Source organism: Dendropsophus ebraccatus, chromosome 2 (genome assembly GCF_027789765.1).
Source record: "Dendropsophus ebraccatus isolate aDenEbr1 chromosome 2, aDenEbr1.pat, whole genome shotgun sequence".
Classification (NCBI taxonomy): Eukaryota; Metazoa; Chordata; class Amphibia; order Anura; family Hylidae; genus Dendropsophus; species Dendropsophus ebraccatus.
In genome coordinates this window covers 201,384,932-201,404,730 of record NC_091455.1, presented here as the reverse complement: position 1 = coordinate 201,404,730, position 19,799 = coordinate 201,384,932, and the positions used below count along the sequence as shown (strand labels likewise).

The 19,799-nt window shown below is 43.8% G+C and overlaps 1 protein-coding gene across 2 annotated transcripts in view; it reads right to left on the bottom strand.

Annotated features, from left to right (window-relative positions):
• Positions 1-5,274: 5,274 nt before the first annotated feature.
• Positions 5,275-19,799, bottom strand: part of YME1L1 (YME1 like 1 ATPase) — a 34,035-nt gene continuing 19,510 nt past the window's right edge. Inside the window, exons 7-19 of one of the 2 annotated variants that reach the window (XM_069959120.1) lie at positions 16,083-16,166; positions 14,880-14,962; positions 14,495-14,585; positions 13,088-13,240; positions 11,835-11,967; positions 11,648-11,710; positions 9,812-9,924; positions 8,840-8,995; positions 8,174-8,325; positions 7,938-8,064; positions 7,782-7,855; positions 6,839-6,925; positions 5,275-5,510 (exon numbers count right to left, since the gene is read on the bottom strand). In XM_069959120.1, the coding sequence (XP_069815221.1) occupies positions 5,367-5,510; positions 6,839-6,925; positions 7,782-7,855; positions 7,938-8,064; positions 8,174-8,325; positions 8,840-8,995; positions 9,812-9,924; positions 11,648-11,710; positions 11,835-11,967; positions 13,088-13,240; positions 14,495-14,585; positions 14,880-14,962; positions 16,083-16,166 (1,460 nt within the window). In that variant the 3' untranslated portion in view covers positions 5,275-5,366. The remainder of the gene's footprint in view (positions 5,511-6,838; positions 6,926-7,781; positions 7,856-7,937; positions 8,065-8,173; positions 8,326-8,839; positions 8,996-9,811; positions 9,925-11,647; positions 11,711-11,834; positions 11,968-13,087; positions 13,241-14,494; positions 14,586-14,879; positions 14,963-16,082; positions 16,167-19,799) is intronic. The other variant, XM_069959121.1, reaches the window with a different exon arrangement.

The following is a 19,799-nucleotide window of genomic DNA, read 5'->3' as shown; positions in this document are numbered from 1 at the left end:
CTGTCCAGTGAAGGAGAGGATTTCAGCTGCTCGGGACAGTTCCGGTCACAGACAAAGGTGGCAGCATGGAGCGGTTTGTCAGTGCTACAGGGCAGTTCTGGTTCCATCCCCTGAAATAGACAGAAGGAGGAATAGCTGTGGGGGCTCAGCCTAATAACAGCAGGGAGACCACAAAAATCACCTACTCAAAGGGTTAAAGTGGTGGTACTGTATAAACCCCCACTCGTATCAAGGACGATTATTGATAATGACATTGAGTGTATTTTTCCTAAATGTGCCAAATATTAAAAACCTGATACGGTATAATAAATTATCCTTAATGACACGTCCATTTATCCAGCGTCGCCTCCTCAACGTTTACGCCAATACGGCCGCGCCTAATACTGTTAGTTTTATCCATCAGGTGTCTTAGTCAAAATAAACTACTGATCCGTAGATAATAGGAAAAATAAACAGGTAAATGGTGGCTACAGACGTACGCGGAGTCCATGGGGCAACGCGGATATGTAGTCACAGCTTAATGGTCTGTATTGGGATCACAGATCATTCTCACATTTAATAAGTTTTCGGATATCTCCCGTCCCTAAGATTTTAAAAGTGCACCTGTCATAAGGAGAATCTTTTGCCATCTGATAAGTTTTGATAGGTCCGGGTCTGAGTGTTCGGCCTGCTCCCCGCTCTGTGTCAGTGAAAGTGTCGGGCTCCATAGACTAATGCGGAGTTTACATGGAACGATTATTGTGCGAATTCGCACTATAACGGTCAAATTCAAACGATAATCGTACATGTAAACGCAGCGAGCGAACGACGCGCAAGAAATCGTTCATTTTGATCTTTCAACAACTTCTCAAATCGTCGTTGATCGTTCGCAAAAAATTCGTTCGCAGATCGTTCCGTGTGAACAGCCGTTCGCCGATTCAACCAATGTGTGTGATAGGCTTTAAGCGATCGCAAAACGAATTTCCGTACGATATATCGTACCGTCTAAATGCTATGCTGATCGTTGAAAAAAAAAAAACGTTACTCCGACATCGTTAATCGTACGATCAGGCGAATTATTGTTCCGTGTAAACTAGCATTAGAGCTCTATATTACACATGCCGACTACAGCCCGATCATTTAAGTAAATGAGTGCCGATCTGCTAGACCGCCACCCATTTATTGGACCTATTAGACGGCCCAATAATCAGGCAGTAGGGGCTGTATGGACATCGTTAGCGATGTCTATGCAGTCCTTGCCCAAACACCTGACACCTTACCTCTCCCTGCTCCCGGTCTTCTCTCCAGTGCTCCGCAGCTTCCCGATCCCGGCAGCAGCAGCCTCTGAGTGGCCTTGACAGGCCGCTCAGCCAATCACAGGACGGGGTGCGGCAGAGCACAGGAGAGAAGACCAGGAGCAGGGAGAGGTAAGGGATCAGGTGTTTGGGCAATCAGTCGTCAGCCACGCATCCCTATTACACGCAGCAATGCACGCTTGGCACCCAACGATTTAAGGTCCAAACCTAAACCAACAATCAGACGATGATCGTTTCATCGCCTGATCATTGTCTCTGGTACACGGTGCAACAATTGTCTGAATCGGCCCGATTCGGACAATTATTGCTCCGTGTAATAGGGCTCTTACATTAGGAGCCCGACTAATCACGAAACACAGAGCAGGGACAGGACCACGCTTAGCACAGTCTTCTCCCGGCTCGCTCTCACAATCGGTACAGGTCTATAGACTCTGATCAAAACATTTGACATGTCAATTCTCCATTGTTGTCCGCTGGGTGATGGAGGATATCCTGCTTAGTTAAAGAGGCAAATGTGAACAAAGGCAAAAGAAAACACAAAACCTACACGGCACACGTTTCATCATAAGAACTTTGATTTATTTACATATTTAAACATCAGCTTCATACACCTCAATGTACACAGGTCGGACTATGGGCTGCAGTCCAGAGCGGACCATAGTAAGCAGAAGATCCACTGTACAACAGGGCGGTGGGTGGCAGCGACACTTATACACTGCTCGCAGTAAAAATCACACAAAATGTGGAATCATCATAAAATGTCTCTGGCACACAATAAAATGCAACGTTGTCAAAGATCATTCCTTAAAAAAAACAAATCTTATTTTAGGCTGATACCAGCCAGGTGCACACCGAACATAGCTCCGAGTCATATACACATTGTAGCGTCGGTCATTACAGGTAACAGAACGAGACTTGAGGAAAGCCAAAGCCGGACATGTTCCCTTTTATTCAAATGGAAGAGAATAAGCCATACTTTTTTTTTTTTTTTTTTTTTAGCTATCCAGGGTTTAAAAAAAAAAATAATGGCTGCTTTCTTCCAAAAACAGCACCACCCCTGTCCTCAGTTTGGGTGTGTGGTATTGAAGCTCAGTTCTAATGAAGTGAATAGAAAAGAACTGTAATACCGCACACAACCTGAGGACAGGGGTGGCGCTGTTTTTGCAAGAAAGCAGCTGTGCTTTTTCTAGTCTAGAGAGACCCCTTTAAAGGAGCCCCCTGTTCAGGAGATAGAACCTCACCACCTACTTGGCTGATCTGACACATGAACCATTATAGCTAAGTGGTGATAGACACAGAAGAGACACATCAATGGCACCACAATAACCATGTCTTCCTCCTCCACATTTAGGGTACGTTCACACGTTTCCCAAAGCAGCAGCATCTGCAAACACAGCGAACAGGGGTAGAAGCCGGCAGACCCATACATTGTGTAGTGATCATGCTGGGTCAAAAGCTGAAGCTGCAGTAACCCAGCACGGCCTCTACACAATGTGTGGCGCTGTCTGCTTCCGGCTCCATTCAGTGTGGCTCTGGCTTATAGCTTATCGGCGGGGGTCCTGGGTGTCAGTCAGACAGATAGGATTGGCCAGGGGTAGGGAACCTTGGATCAAGACTAGCAAGACTACAACTCCCATCATGCCTGGACAGCCAAGGTTCCCTACCCCTGGGATATGCCATAAATGAAAATGCCCTTCTGCTGTGGTTACAGACAGGCTGGAGGGGGCTCCGCAGCCACCTTAAAGGGATGGGAATACCCCTTTAATGACTCAGTGACAATGTAATCTGCTCTTGAATGTTTTATTAAAACAACCGTTTTTGTTGTTCCCCACATTATAGACTGGAGACCCAACTGCAAGAAGAAAAAAAAAACCTTTAAGGTCATACTGCCCATACAGAATGTAAAACCTACTAACGGTTAAGGTTATTACATAGGTAGGTATGTGTATAAGTGTGTGCCCGCCTATAGGATTCTCAGTGTCATTCTAGATGTTACTGAGACATGATGCTGGCGGCAGAGAGTACAGCAGCCCCCTCATACCGCAGCACTCCGCCAACCTGTCAGGTTATGTGCCATATAGGTAAGCCTGTTCCTGTTTAGTGGTAATGCAGAAGGGTTACCCTATTATTCCCAGGAGATGAGCTCATGTTTTGCTACCAAACAGGCGTACGACCTTCAGAACTCATCCGCCTGTAAGTACAATGTACTCCTATAGTGTCCATATATCACTAGGCAGCAGATCAGTTATACAAGGAGACACGTCAGGCCTGTGAGGTCACATGATCTGTACAATATGTGTGACTATTTTATAATGAGTATAGACACCCCCCCCCCCTTTCTATACACTATCTTGTGCTCCCATGTAATCTAGTGACAAGAAGCCGCTGGCTGCTCATAGTCACATGGACACTGAAGGAGAACGGTTATTCTTAATAGAATAAAAAATCATAGAAACTTTCTCAAACCAGCCCTTGCTTCTCTTCCTTGTCGTCTCCTGCCCTGGTCATGTGATGGGATGCACCGGTGAATGGCTTGTTCTTACAGTCGGGGGTGAGTTCAGACCTGGCGGAACTTTTATCATTGCAGATCTGCGCTATTTCCACATGTATTATAAAAGTTCAGTCTCGGCACTCACCATAATGCTTCATAATATTTATTGTAGAAAAAAAGTTCATCACAAAATTACAACAGCAACAAGACGTTTTGGCGTCAAGCCTGCCTTAACAGTTGAGGAAGGCTTGACGCCGAAACATACTGGTGCCGTAGTAATTTTGTGATGAACTTTTTTTCTACAATAAATATTATGGAGCATTATGGTGAGTGCCGAGACTGAACTTTTATTATAATACTATTGGGAATTTTTTCTTTTTTTTACTTCGAGCACCACCTATAAACACAGAAGTGTCGTCTTAAAGACTTTTCTATTTCGACATGTATGACGTGAAGATTTTACGCCTATATACCGAAAGTAGAGATGAGCAAATTAGATTAGTTTGCTTCTTACAAAGCAAAACTGATCTGCGCTCATATCCCCCAGACTGTGGGCTCTGTGCAGAGGGAGGATACCACCTGGAATATATGGATATGGCTATGCTGGATCCATATTTTTCAGGCGGTCCCCGGGCGGTATCCTCCCTCTGCGCGGAGACGGCAACCTGTGGGGGGTGAGTGTGGATCAGTTTTGCTTTGTACAATGCGAAACTAATTTGATTCGCTCATTTCTAACTGAAAGGGTAAAATCCACAGGGGAAAAAAAAAAAAATCAACTGCATTAAGTTTTTACCCCATTCATTTGGTGTAGAATTTGCTGTGCAGAATAGGCAATCTAAGTCCTCAGCCAATCACAGTACAGCTAGCAGAGTTGTATCCTGTGACAAGCCAGACACCTGTGTTTCTATCATGTGACCAGGAAAGATGTGAAGCCCTGGAAGGAAACAATGGAGGTTTCTATTGAATAAGAAAACAGAGATGTTGAAGACTGAGGAACAGATACAGAAAGGTGGATAACTTTGACTATACAATGAATAACCTTTAGTTGCTGAAATTGTAAAACCCCTTTAAGACCCATGATACCGGTCACATTCAATTAGACATATGTTTGCTTTCTGCTTCCGGCCATGAGTATCTCCCCCCCCCCCCACTCCCTCCGAACCCATTCAAGTCCTTTACAAGCTCTAAGCAGTGCGGCTGGTATACATGACTATACACATATCGACAGCACCGAGGCCTTGTTCTTTGAATGGTGGCTGTACAGAAGGGATGGATGCAGTCACAGTGACAATGTGCTGGACTATCTCCTGTCTATATGATGCAATATGACATCACTATAGTGTCAGTTACCTATATACCCTGCCCTGAGGTCCACACTTCGGCTTTGGATGGACACAGGCCTCTGTTTTCAAGGTGCTGCCTAATTCGATGAAGATGAAGCCGTATAACTCGAGGAAAGAAAGGACTGGATATGTAAATTCAGCAATATTTTGGCATAAAGAGTAGCGTGTAATATAAAGGACGAGTTCTGCCGATACGATAAAACAATGAGGAGCTCACAGTCCGTAATACGGAAGGTATCATCTAGCGTTCAGCTTCTTGCCTTCTAACACTATCTGAATTTCTTTGGCATCCAGAGTCTCATACATTAGTAAAGCCTCGGCCAGGTTCTTGTGCTCCTTTGCGTGAGTTTTCAGAAGGTTTTTCGCCCGTTCATAAGAATCCTAAGATTGAAAAAATATGTTTATTTGTATTTTCTTTAAGACCAACAATATATAATGTAATCTTAAACTCCGCTACAAAAAAATCCAATAATCCAAAATCTGACACCTATTAGGCAGATATACAAGATGCATCAACCTCATCACTGGGAAGTCAATTCTTCAGCAGCAATACAACTAAGGGTACTATTACACGAAGCAATTTTTTGACGATTAAAGATTAACGAGAAACAAACTCAAATGACCACTATGGCGAACAACCTGAAATCGTTCACCCAATTACATGGAGCGATGATCGTTACTTATGATAGTTATTGTGTTCGTCCTGTCCTCGGCACAGCGTTCGCCACTACTGAGAACGACCAAAGGACGTCTTTATTACCTGTGAACTATTTGCAAACGATCAACGATAAAAATAGGTCCAAATTCTATTAAACGACCAGTGATTTCTCATTGGTCATTTAATCGTTGTCTGCTATTACACTAAGCGATCTATCAAATCCGAACAATTTTTCGAACAATAATCTTTCTGTGTAATACCACCCTAAGCCGATTCAGTGATATCACCCTGCCACGGTATACAAATCATTCTCACTAGAGATGAGCATATCTGGTTACCGGTGGCTGAAAAAAGTTGGATGCAGCCCTAGGGAGTCCTGTAAAACATGGATATAGCCTGTAGCCTGACTGTAGCCATGTTTCCCAGGCAGCCTCAGGGCTGCGTCTAACTTCTTCGGCCACTGGTAATCAAATGCTGCACTCTTAGGGCCCATTTACACAGACAGATTATCTGACAAAGATATGAAGCCAAAGCCAGGAATGGATTTGAAAAGAGGAGAAATCTCAGGCTTTCCTTTATGACATGATCTCTGTTTATTGTCGGTTCCTGGCTTTGGCTTTAAATCTTTGGCAGATAATCTTTCTGTGTAAATGGACCCTTAGGTTCGGGAAGAAACCCAAGCGTGGTTGAGGTTTGTTTATCTCTAACTCATCCAGTTATGTTCCTAGCACATTACATCAAACATATCCACAGCCCCCTCCCCCATCAGTCTACCTGGTATTATCAATGTATGAAATAGCACAGCAGACTACGCTACTCCATACAGATCCTTCTAATAAAAACATATAATGTGTTATATATTATAACGGCAGCCCATCGATACCAGATGCCACTGTAAAAGTATACCGTAGCATCATTTAGCGGTATACATCTCGATGTGTTTACCTCTGTATAACGCTGCAAAATGCAGTGTGACCAGACCATGGCACATTCCATCCCAGTAGCGTTAGCCTCATGTTATTAAGCCTACATACAATGTTGCCCATCTTACCTTTAACAGAGTCCGAACTTCTTGTTCAATAGCAGCCTGTGTTTCTGGGCTCAGTTTCCCGATGTCAGAATAAGTCATTACCCCAAGCTATAAAATACATAAAGCAAAGCATGATAAATATACAGAAACCCCCCACACTGGACATATTAGCTCCTGCTTACTTGAAGCAATAGGTGGTGTTCTGGTTTAAAATTTAAAGGGAGACTACCCATTCACGACCTTCACATATAAGCCAGAAAAGAGAGTCGTACAAGGGAATATAATAATTGGCCACTGGAATTACAGCTGAACCCTATCAAGAGCTGGTTAATGCTCAAATAAAAACTGGTATGGTTAAAGTGACACTGTCACCCCCTTTCTGGATGACGACTTCTCTCTACACAGCTGTAAAGCCTAAATTCTGCAGATTTCATACCTTACTCTATTATAGATTTTTTGGTGCTTGGTCCAGTGAAAAATGCTTTTTATCATTGGTAGTTTTGTGCCACCTGGGCGGGGCTTCACGTCCACGGCGCCACTTAGCCTCACCTACGTCGGCACCGTAGACCCGTCCCTCAGTGACATTATCAGCATCTAGGCCCCGTCCCCTCTGCGGCCAATGGAATAAGCCAACCTAGAGGGGGTGGGCCTAGACTTCTAGGCTGGCCCTTTCCAACAGCCGCCCATGGGGCGAGGCCTTTACACCAATGACATCATGGAGGGGCAGGACCTATGGCCCCAATGTAGGCAAGGCTAGGTGGTGCTGCGGATGTGAAGCCAAACCCAGGTGGCACAAACAACGATAAAAAGTATTTAAATGAATATGAAAACTGCTGAATTTAGGCTTTACAGTTGTGTAGAGAAGTCCTCATACAGAAAAAGTGATACTGTCACCGCTAACTACTCACAGCTCCATGTTGTCATAGCTTATCACTGGCAGTTATATGAAACCTTTTCACTGTACCTTTTCACTCATTCCAAATCTTGTTACCATCAGTTTTGCTATTTTGGTCGCGCTGTCAAAGTCGCTAGAAGCCCCTAAAAGCAGAAGAAGAAATATCAGGTCTATAAAACCTCGAGATCCGTGTTTTGACGTAGCTAGACTCGGATGGGAGATTACCTGTAGTTATGTTTTCTGGCCCAAAAATGATTTCCTCGGCCACTCTGCCCCCCATGCTGACGTCCATCTGTGCAAGAAGCTGGGACCTGGTCTCACTCCATCGATCGTTCTCCGGCAGAAGAGACACCTACGGAAACACAAGAAGCAGCAGCTTGAGGATAACGCTTACACACCGCCATAGTATGTCTGGTTTTGACCTCCTGGTGATCTAGCACTGTATGATGGGCATGACTCACATGACCGAGTGTTGGCCCCCGTGGCATGATGGTCGCTTTATTGATAGGCATTGCATCTTTGGTGAAGTACGCAATGATAGCATGTCCTGACTCATGATAGGCAGTGATGGTTTTATTCTTGTCATCTATCTCCACGCTTCTCCTTTCAGGGCCTGCAGGGGAAAAAGCCGTATAATAAAAATCCTATTAACACAACATGAGATGGCAAAGTGCAATGTATGATCAGGTGAGGAGGTCATGGATATGCAGACTTGGGCCGGGTTCACACTACGTATAACACCGGCCGTTCTGTGCCCTGGCCGGGTCACAGAACGGCCAGTGTTACTAAAGATCATCCGGATAATCTTCACTTTTGCTGAAGTCGCTGCACACAATGGAGCATGTGGCCGGAGCCGCACGCTCCATTGTGTGAACTGACATATCTTCTGCGGCCACTATTCAATGAATAGTTTTTCGTGTGGCCGGTTGGAATCTTGGTCGGAGCGTATACTGTGTGTATACACTCCAGCCGGGATTCCATTCATCCCTATAAAACGCATGTTTTGTATACATTGCAACAACGGACGTGATTTACCCTTACCTGCACAGCATTCTTGCTACATGGGCATTGACCCTTACATAGAGTTTTTCGTGTATTCTAAGCAATGTATGTAGCACTTTACGCACCCATGAGTATTTTATCCTTGGCAAACTCCAGTTCCCTCATTGTGACCATGTCTTTTCCATCCACAGCGGCTTTCAGTGCAGCCTGGTTAACAAGATTCTCCAACTCCGCTCCAGAAAAGCCCACAGTGCCACGAGCGATTATCTCCGCATTAATAGCTGTAAAGACAAACCATTCAGTGTTACAGTCATGCAGACATGTCACTAATTTAGTCAGGGGTCTCAGTGCTGGGAAACCCCTGAGATTGTTAGATGTAGCCGGGTGAAGCCACAGGTGAGTGTGTCACTCTCAGGACCCTATTACACAGGACGATTAACGTGCAAAAAATCGTTATATAGTTCGAATTTAAACGATAATTGTTGTGTATAATTGCAGGCAACGATCAAAAATCGTTCGTATGTGGTTAATCGTTGATTTAGATTTGAACCTAAAATTATCGTTAATCGTTCGCTGTAATTCCACATTTATTCGCTCAAGTTCCGCATTTGTTCACTAATCGTTCAGTGTAATTGCACATGGTTCATTGTTTTGCTGGAATCAGAAGGAATAAATGACCTTAGTAACGATCATAACTAACAAATATTGTTCTGTGTAATATGGTGAACTATTTCAGGTTAACGATATACAATCTCTTTTGCGATCATTTATCGTTAGTCGTTAAAAATCGCTCCATGTAATAGGACCCTCAGGCTGGGCATTCATTTACTGATGGCAGGAGACGGGCTCTATGATAAGTCTATGGAGCCTGTCTGCAGCAGTCAGTCAGACTGAGCAGCCAGCTAGGAAGTGATGCGTTCGGCCACATGCTTCACCCCCCCCCCCCCCCCCCCCATATCTGATAATCAGCGGTGGTCTCAGCATTGAGAATACAATGAGCTGCTAACATGGTTATATGCATTATAATGGTGACAGGTTCTCTTTAAAAGGTCTTTAAATCAATAGAAATTCACTTAAAGAAAATGTGGGAGACTCACATTGGTCGTACTTGATCTTGCTCAGGTACCATTTCAGGATTTCTGTGCGTCCCTTCACATCTGGCCTGGGGACTGTCACCTGCATATCAAAACGACCAGGGCGTACTAAGGCACTGTACAGAAAAACAAACGTAAAAAATTAAGCACTAAAGTCGCCAATCTGACAACTTAAAGTGAATGTAACGTCTAAATTTTCAAGTCAAAGTCAAACACTAAAACTTGTTCTTTTATTCTAATCTGTTACTATCTTCTGATTTATTTATTTTTTATTTCACACGTTTTGTACATTGTAATGGGGGCTGCCATCTTGTTAACAGCATTTAGTGACATGCTTTACAGCAAGAATCATGGACATAGACAACAATAGACAGTCTGTGCCCTTGAGATGAATGTGAAACATTACTGAGCGCGCTCTGTGACCTTTGAAGAGGTCATTGCACAGGGAGCTGCTATTGTCTCCTCTATCTACTGGTGTCACATGATGCTGTACAGATCACTTTACAGCAGCCTCCTCTTATCACCACAGACACAACAGGAAGTCTTAGCTTAGCTTTAGCCCTAGTGATGAAAATGAAAATGGTAAGATTTTAGGATTTATTTAATAATATAGATGTAAAAAAAATGGAAAATTAGAAGAAAAAAAAAAGTAGTAATAAAAAATTCTTTAGAAAAAAACCCTGTGTAATATAAAAACATTATTAAACTATAAGTCATTGCCTGATGACACATTCCCTTTGATTTACTGCACAAAATACAATGCTATGAAAAGCTGCTCAAGTCCATTCGGTCTACAGCTTCTCTTTAGTTCTCATGAATGTGCCTCTAACCTTAGACCAAATTAGATTTAAAAGGGTATTTACATCTCAACTAATTTAGTTATGTTATACTTGTAGGACTCAAGTTAAATATATTTGCAAGTACATTACTTTACCAAACTTGCCTCCTCCTCCTGATACGCTGCTCTGTCCCTCCCATTGCCGACAGCTTGTGTTTTAGGTAACTGACCACTACCCTGCTCTAAAAGCAGTGGTCAGACCGAAACATATATAGTGTCATAAGTGTACATATACACACACCTCATAATATATACAGTGGTACCTTGGTTTAAGAGTAACTTGGTTTAACAGCGTTTTAGTTTAATAGCTCAGTTTTTCAGTTTAAGAGCATTGCTTTGGTTTAAAAGCTCCCTGTACTGGGTGGGAGGGGGAGTGGGGGAGGGGTATGGTCTGCATAGCAGGGTCTACATCACTGTACTCTGACCCAGGAAGTCTCCCTCACCTTCCAAATCATAGCAGATCCACTTCAGGCTGGGGCTTACATCAGGGGACAGGACTGTGGAGGTAATCTCTCCATAGCTGTAACCCCTCTCTCCCCGGACAGAGAGTGCTGCTATACTGTGCCCACATCTGTCCTGCTCATTCCTTCATACTCCCTGCAGTCTTTGTCCGCCCTTGTGTTTTCCATCCTCTCCATTACTGTACAGAAACTTATATTATCACATATTCTGCTGTTTCTGAAAGTTTGTTTCATCTGCTTTACATGTTATATAGAATAATAAATCATTATTTTTGGGGTGTGGAACCAATTGTCTGTATTTATATGTTTTCTTATGGGAAAATGTGCTTTGGTTTAAGAGTAGATTTGGATTACAAGCGCGGTCGCGCAACGAATTATGCTCGTAATCCATGGCACGACTGTATGTCTTGGCACCCAGACAACAACCATTCAAAACTTTTGACATGTCTATCATATCAAAGTTTTTTGTTTTTTTTTATAAAACCCCCTTGTAAAAAGTTACACAATAAACAGTGTTTAAGTTCAGCAATATTTACGTACTTATCCAAGGCTTCTGGGAAGTTTGTGGCTCCGATGATTATGACACCTTCATTGGGTTTAAAGCTGAAATATAGGATACAAATACAAAGATTTGGTGTAAATACTAGAGGCGTACTATAATCCGTCACCTACAACACAGTGCTGTGCACTTTACCATCTCAATTCACCAAAGTGGAGAAGCACGTACCCATCCATCTCTGCTAGGAGCTGGTTAATAGTCTGTCTAGAGTACGGGTGCATGGGGGATTCAATCCTTTTACCGCCCACAGAATCCAGCTCGTCAATGAATATGACACACGGGGCGTTGGTTTTGGCTTCCCCTTTGAAGAAAAGAAGAAAAAAAAAAAAATTATAAAAGAGATAAATGATGCACATAGCTGCAAATCCCCCTTATGTTACACATATACTACAAGCTCCTAATGTACCTAAACATATAAGTGCAAACTCAGTTGCACATGTCGATTTTAGATGGTTTTGAGAAATCGAGTGTTCAGACCCTGACCGATCAGAAAAAAAGTCTGCAATCGATCACATGACACAGATCTAGGTGAGAGTGTGCTTAGACCGCCACACAATGTAAATCTATGGGGCTTATTTAACCAAAGAACAGAGAGTGTAGCTCGTTCTACAGATCGGAGGTGGCTTGAATACAGACTCCGACCGACCATAACTTCTGACGTGTCCATAGTGTCAAAAGTTTTCCAGATTGGCAGATACACTGTTGTGTTTTTTTTTTTTTTCCTAAAATCAATAGTCCAGGCGATTTCAAGAAACTTTGTAATTGGGGTTATTAGGCAAATATGCCATTATCTGCATTCAAAAAGCATTTCCCCAGGTCCCCCCCTCCCTCCTCTCTCTTTCACTGCTCATTATCAGAAAATCTCAACTCTTTTACATCAGTCGTGCCCCTGTCTGTTCTATGGAGAGGGGAGGGGGAGGAGAAGGGAGATTAGTCGCCAGCAGAGAGCAGAGAACAAAGGATTACACAGTGGGAGCTGTGTGAAAGCCAATATTCAGAGGTCAGAGAGGTCAGTGCTAACTGTCAGAGGAGATAGCCGGTGATGTAGCTGTAAATTAACTCTTTGTTGTCCTGTTTTGATGCCTCATCTCCCTCCACCCCTCTCCTCTCCATAGAGAACCATGAAGACAGGGGGGATAGCTTCAAACTGCTTTTTTTTTTTCTTAAAAATCGCCTTTACTATTGATTTCTATAAAAAAAAAAGTATACATATACAGTATGGCATATACTGTATATCAAACATGTGGCCCCACAGCTGTTGCACAACTACAATTCCCATCATGCTTTAGCTTTGGCTGTCCAGGTATGATGGGAATTGTAGTTTTGTAGGCAGCCAGCTTGATACCTTCTAAAATTAAATTTACATTGCAGGTAATGAAAAGCTGGAACAATATCCACAATGATGAACGTGCGCTACGTACTGAATAAATTCCTTATGCGACTTGCTCCGACGCCTACAAACATCTCATCAAATTCAGAGCCAGAGGCGTAATAAAAAGGGACATCAGCTTCCCCAGCCACAGCTCGAGCGAGGAGAGTCTTCCCTGTTCCAGGAGGTCCAACCAGAAGGATTCCTAAGAGAAAAGGCTCGGAAGTCAGTTTCCACCAATCAACATACTGTTTATATACCAATTGTGAACAGGGTATAAGCTGATGTACACAAGTCCTTATCTGCAACATTGTAGCTTATTTGTAATGCTGAGGGTGAATCACAGCTGACCTCTGATTAACCCTCCCAGCATTACAAAGAAGCTACAAAGTTGCAGATACAGCCAGTCAGGCACTTGTTTACATCAGCCATCTCAGAAGGTGTGTGTGTGGGTGGGGGGGGAGGGGGCGATGGAGAGAAAAGCTCACACACAGAATTTTGTGTCTTCAGCAGAAAGCAGCAGCTTAGAACTGGGGGGGGGGGGAGAGACTGAATTGATAACAACAAGTATGGAAGAATTTGTCAGTCTCATCATGGGCAGCAACATACGAAATTATGTTTAAATCGAATACCCCCCTTTAAGCTCAATTTCACCCACAAAACATTAAGGTTCAAGTTTGGTTGAGGACTGGTGCACAACTAGTTACAGTAATCTGGGTCCACACACCCATGGGTCCATTACATAACATAAGGGATAGGCAACCAATCATTTTTGCCCAGCAAACCCCTTTAAAGTGTCACTGTCATTTACATTTTTTTGCAGAAATCAATAGTACAGGCAATTTTAAGAAACTTTGTAATTGGGTTTATTAGCAGAAAAATGCATTTTTATCATGAAAAAGGCAGTTTGAAGCTCTCCCCCCTGTCTTCATGATTGTCTATGGAGAGGGTAGGGGTGGAGGGAGATGAGGCACCAAAACAGGACAACAAAGTGTTAATTTACAGTTACATCACCGGCTATCTTCTCTGACAGTCAGCGCTGACCTCTGAATACCGGCTTTCACACAGCTCCCACTGTGTAATCCTTTGTTCTCGGCTGGCAACTAATCTCCCTCCTCCCCTCTCCATAGGTTACACAGGGCTTGACTGATGTAAAAGAGTCAAGATTTCCTGATAATGAGCAGTGCATGAGAGATGGGGGGGAGGGGGGGGGACCTGGGGAAAGGCCTTTTGAATGCAGATAATGGCATATTTGCCTAATAAACCCAATTAAAAAAGGTTCTTAAAATCGTCTGGACTATTGATTTCTGCAAAAAAAAAAAAAAAAAAAAAAGACAGTGACACTTTAATATTCGCCAGTGACAGCTCTTAGGTCGTATGAGGACGAGGTTACAGATCAGTGGACATGGCCATACATAAATATTCTCCGCTATCTCTGTGAATCTAGAATGAGCCGTACCTTTGGGAAGTTTGCCTCCCAAAACGGTGAACTTCTGAGGATTTTTCAGGAACTCTACTACTTCCTGTAGCTCCTGTTTTGCTTCTTCAACCTGTTCGGATATAAAGCCATGAAAATTCACCAATTCTGACAATCACAAAAAATGTCAACAGAGACTGAAGTCTTATTCTCATCAAACAAATGGTTGATGGAAATAGCAGAAATGTTTTAGAATGGTCAGAGAATACAATTGCCCAGAGACCACACTGTTCCTACCATGTCAGTGAGCAAAGAGAGCAGCTATAGAGAGTCTCCAGTGTGAGGGATTCCCCCCAGAGACTGGCCAATACTACAGTGGGCAGCACGCCCTAATCCTGGAAATGCTGCCCCCGTCATCTGTACTCACCCCTTTCACATGTTCAAAGGTCACATTTTTCATCTGGATCGGATCGACAGCTGCATCAAGGCCGGAGGTGGCTCGGAAACGAACTGCAGAAAATTGAAAATTAGAAATTCATGATTCTATTAAAAAGTGTTTTCAAGGGGTGGTTCACGGAAAACATTTTTTCTTTCAAATCAACTGCCACAGATTTGTAATTTACTTCTATTTAAAAAAAAAAATAATGTCAAGTTGTCCAGTACTTATCAGCTGCTGTATGTCCTGCAGAAAGTGGTGTATTCTTTCCAGTCTGGAGAGCTAGGAGAGGTTTTCTATGGGGATTTGCTACTGCTCTAGACAGCTCCCGACATGGACAGAGGTGGAAACAGAGAGCACTGTATCAGACTGGAAAGAATACACCACTTCCTGCAGGACATACAGCAGCTGATAAGTACTGGAAGAGTGGAGATTTTTTAATACAAGAAAATTACAAACCTCTGGCACCAGTTGATTTCAAAGAAAAAAAATATTGGTGAACTACTCCTTTAAAGGGTAATAAATCACATATTTATGTTAGACGTATTTTTAAGACCCCCCCCCCCATAATACAAATAAATAGATAAGACAGGATCCGCCATTTAGAATAGATGAAGGTCAGAGCTCTCCTCCTCTTCCATGTGACTACATTGTGCAACCATGGATCACCACATGTGGGCACAACTAAGATACAACACATGGCCTCCTTGTCTGTGACAGCGAGGCGGTAGTGGGGGGGGGGGGGTCAAGGGGCGAGGAAGGAGAACACTTTTCATGCTCCCTTTTTACAAGGTGAATGATAACATATTAGTTGTGAATTTATTCTTACATTTGCAGAAAGAACAAGAAGGAAAAGGCAGGTGGCAGAGTCCTATGTATCCAGCACAGAACAGACCAATAACAAGCATCTCAGATGAAATTTAAAGTGAATTTGGCAGATGCCATTTACGTTCCATTTTATGGACACTGCTAGGTAGCTGTCAGGTCGAAGAGACACATGGGGGAGATTTATCACACATGGTGTAAAGTGAGACTGGCTCAGTTGCCCCTAGCAACCAATCAGATTCCACCTTTCATTTTCCAAAGCGTCTGTGAGGAATGAAAGGTGGAATCTGATTGGTTGCTAGGGGCAACTGAGCCAGTTTCACTTTACTTCATGCTTGATAAATCTCCATGAAAAATCTGATATCTCACCTGACAGAAATGGGGTTTTTGACAAACCATAGATGCCAAGTAACAGCACAGCCAGCAGGATGTAGCGGGTTCTTTTCAGCGATTCTAGAAAAATATTGTCAAAAAGAGGAAAAAAAAAAAAAAAAAAAAAAAAAAAAAACATCAAAACGATTAAATGTTATTAAAGAATCAAAAAGGGCTCTTTACATGGACACAAACAAGCACAGACCAGCGAGACCAACGCTTGCTAGCAGGACCTTTACAAGGCGAGATAAATCGATTGCTCATTGAAATATGTTGCTATCGGCCGCACATCTCGTTTAGGCCGCGTTCATACTGGGTTTCTGCAGTCCGTTCACCGGGTTTGTTTTAAAATGGTTACTTTTAGCGTACATAAAAACATGGTCAACTACGTTTTTTGTGCACGTTAAAATAAAAAAAAATTACAAAAAAAAATAAAAAGGGGAAAAAACGCTTTTTTTTTTAATAATGGAAGTCAATGAAAAAACATCCAAACAGTTTGCACACAAATGCATCCATTTTTTTTCCATAAAACGTATACATTTAACAGACTGCAAAATCGCAGTGTGAACCCAGCCTTATACAGAGACAAGTGCGGGCAATAAATTTTACGGCAGCGCAAAAGATCAAATCAGCCAAGAAACGGGCGTCTGTTTGCTTTACACAGGCAGATTATCAGTGATTATTCTTTCCTATGAACCATCGTAAGTGATCGGCCGTGTGATGTTTCCTAAACCTCATGCACTTTGATGGTGCAGATTTCCCACGCAGAATTTGTGTACGTGGAAACCTGCAGCATTTCCACCATGTGTGTCTGTAGCCCATACATGTAAGGTAAGTGTAAAAGTGCCGCGCCGCTCCTCCTCCTCCCCGCCTCCTACCTCTCCCCTCCATGCGTCCAGGTCCCGGGCGTCCGGTTTGCGGGACCCGCGTCCCGGGCCCCGGCAAGGTGTGATGGTCCGGCCCCGGGATGGCCCTCTCTGGATGGGGTCTTGCTGTGGCGGTTTCCGGCGCCGATTCGGCTCCTATCGGGAGCGCTCGTGGCCTCGGATCCGGCCGGCGGTCATGTGCGGTGACGCGGCCGAGGTCTTCTATCAGCTGACAGCCGGGAGCCTATGAAAGCGGGGGATGGACTGCACTCTCGGACCGCGTCTAAAGTGATGGACTTGCTGCGGTACGTGCGGCCCCTGGAGCTCACTATTTACCTCCCTGCCTCCTGTTTGACCTCTGTGCCCTGCAAGTAAGGTACTGTGCCTCTACCCTATCTTTGCTGTTGCTGCGGACATTTCCAGGGCTGGATTTCGGGTGATAAGGGGGTTTCAGACTCAATGCATAATGACCTGACTTTATTATAATTATGCCCCCTGGGTGCTAACCCTGCTACCCTTTGGCTTGCCTTTTTAAGGTTTCCCTTTGTTGAAAGGACGGAGTGCTGCTCTGTGGCTGCATCTTGGCTTCTTGGGGGACCGGCAAGTCTATCCGTGGCTGGATTGTAGCCTGAGGGGTTTTCTCCCTGCACCCCCGAAACATCTGGGAAGTAAAATAACTGTACTCGGGCTGGTAAACGAATACCCCTGGTGACTTTTCCCCATGGCTACCAAAGCTCAGAGTAAGAAAGCAGGCAAAGGGACGACGGCCAAGGAGCCCATCTCACCCCCCAAGATCGGGAAATATTTGAAATCCCCGGGGCTTAATAAGTTGGATTCATCTCTTAATACGTCTGCCGGGGAAGTTTCTGTTGTACATCCTGAAATTCCCGGGGGAGAGTCGGGGCTTGGAGGAGGGGTAGATTCAGGAGTTTTGAAGGAGATCTTGTCAGAGATATCCAAATGCAGCCAAGCTATAACTCTCCTAACTACCCAAGTGGGGACTGTTTCATCTGATATAATGTTGGTCCGGCAGGACCTTTCTAATATTCGTGATAAAATGGGAGCAATGGAAAAACAAATCTCACCCCTGGAAAGCTCTGTGGCTCTGGTTCAAAAGGAGATGAATCTACTAAAGAAAGATAATTTGGGGTTGAAGGACAAGTTAACTGATTTGGAGGACCGCTCCCGTAGATCAAATGTCCGTATTGTTGGTCTTCCAGAGGGGGAGGAGGGGCAATCCCCGGTGGTTTTTTGTCATAAATGGCTGCTGGACTTATTTGGGGCAGACTCCTTCTCTCCCCTGTTTGGTTTAGAGCGAGCTCATAGGATCCCTGGGAAAAAACCCATTCCTGGGGCGTCCCCTCGAACTATGCTTATTAAGGTCCTTTGCTCCTCTGACAGAGACGCTATCCTGAAGCTTGCTAGAACAAAGGGGGATATTTTTTGGAATGATGCTAAAATTTCTTTTTATCCTGATTTTTCTAGGGGAACGCAGGTTAAGAGAGCCTCTTTTAGAGAGGTTAAAAAACGGCTATCTAAGGCTGCTCTTCCTTTTTCCCTGTTATTTCCAGCTCGGCTCCGGGTGGTGCATAAGAACTCTGTTCACCTTTTCGCCTCTTCTGTGGAGGTGGATAGGTGGATAGAGGCAGAGGGCATCGAGTGTTAGGTTATCTGCTAATTTTAGTCCGGATCTAACTTAATATTGATATGTTTTGAATTGATGCACGGGGGGGGGATGTCGGGGGGGGGGGGGGGATGGATGGGTTGGTATAGGTGTAGGATGAGTTGCTGCTATTGTTGGCAACATTGGGGGGGGGGCTTTGGGGGGGGGAGGGACCTGGACAGAGGGGTTTTTTTTTTTTTTTTTTTTTGTTGTCTTTAAATGGCTCCGGTTAGAATTTTGACTTGGAACGTCAGGGGAATGGCGGACAGGGTAAAGAAATATGCAATTTGGGGAGTAGTTACGAGGCATTTACCCGCAATAGTAGCCCTGATAGAGACCCACATATCAAAGGATGCGGAAGTTATTTGTAAAAGATGGGCTAAATATGAATTTCACTCTGCCCTGTCCTCCTTTTCCTCTGGCGTCTCAGTCTATGTTCACAAAGCGATTGATTTTGAGCTGACTTGTAAAAAAATTGATCCGGAGGGCCGTTATATTTTTTTGTATGGTAAATTAAATGGGGTGGCGGTGATTTTGTCTTTTATTTATATTGCTCCTCCTTTTAGAACGGTGATACTGGAAGCATTGATTGGGTTTGCAAACAACAAGGAATACACTGCACTCTACTCAATGGGGGATTATAATTGTGTATGGGATTCTCAGAGGGACCGTAGGGGGCGGTCGACCGGCCGTGGCCTTGACCCCACCCCTCTCAGGAGGTTTTGCTCCGAGGCGGGTTGGGTCGACGCATGGCGTAGGCTGTACCCCTCGGGTACGGGCTTTACTTGTTTTAGTACTTCTCATCAAGCGGCCTCCAGAATAGACTTGGTTATCTGTGAGGAGAACTCTGTTCCTTTTATAAAGAAAATTAAATTGGAACCTAGGTCAGTGTCGGATCACTCTCCGATTTTATTGGAGGTTGAATTTAGTACAAATGTAAGGGCCCGCAGCCCATTTCGGATGAACCCACACTGGTTTAGCGTTCTTGATAGAAACAAAGAATTCTGTAGTGAAATATCATGGTTTTGGTCTGTTAATAAGACATCTACACCGGTTATAATTGCCTGGGATGCGTTGAAAGCATACATGAGAGGTATCTTCTTTAGAGATATCCTGGTTAAGAAGAGAGAGTTTAGGAAAAAGGAACAGGTTGCGTTGGAGGAGGTAGAGACGGAAAAACTACGA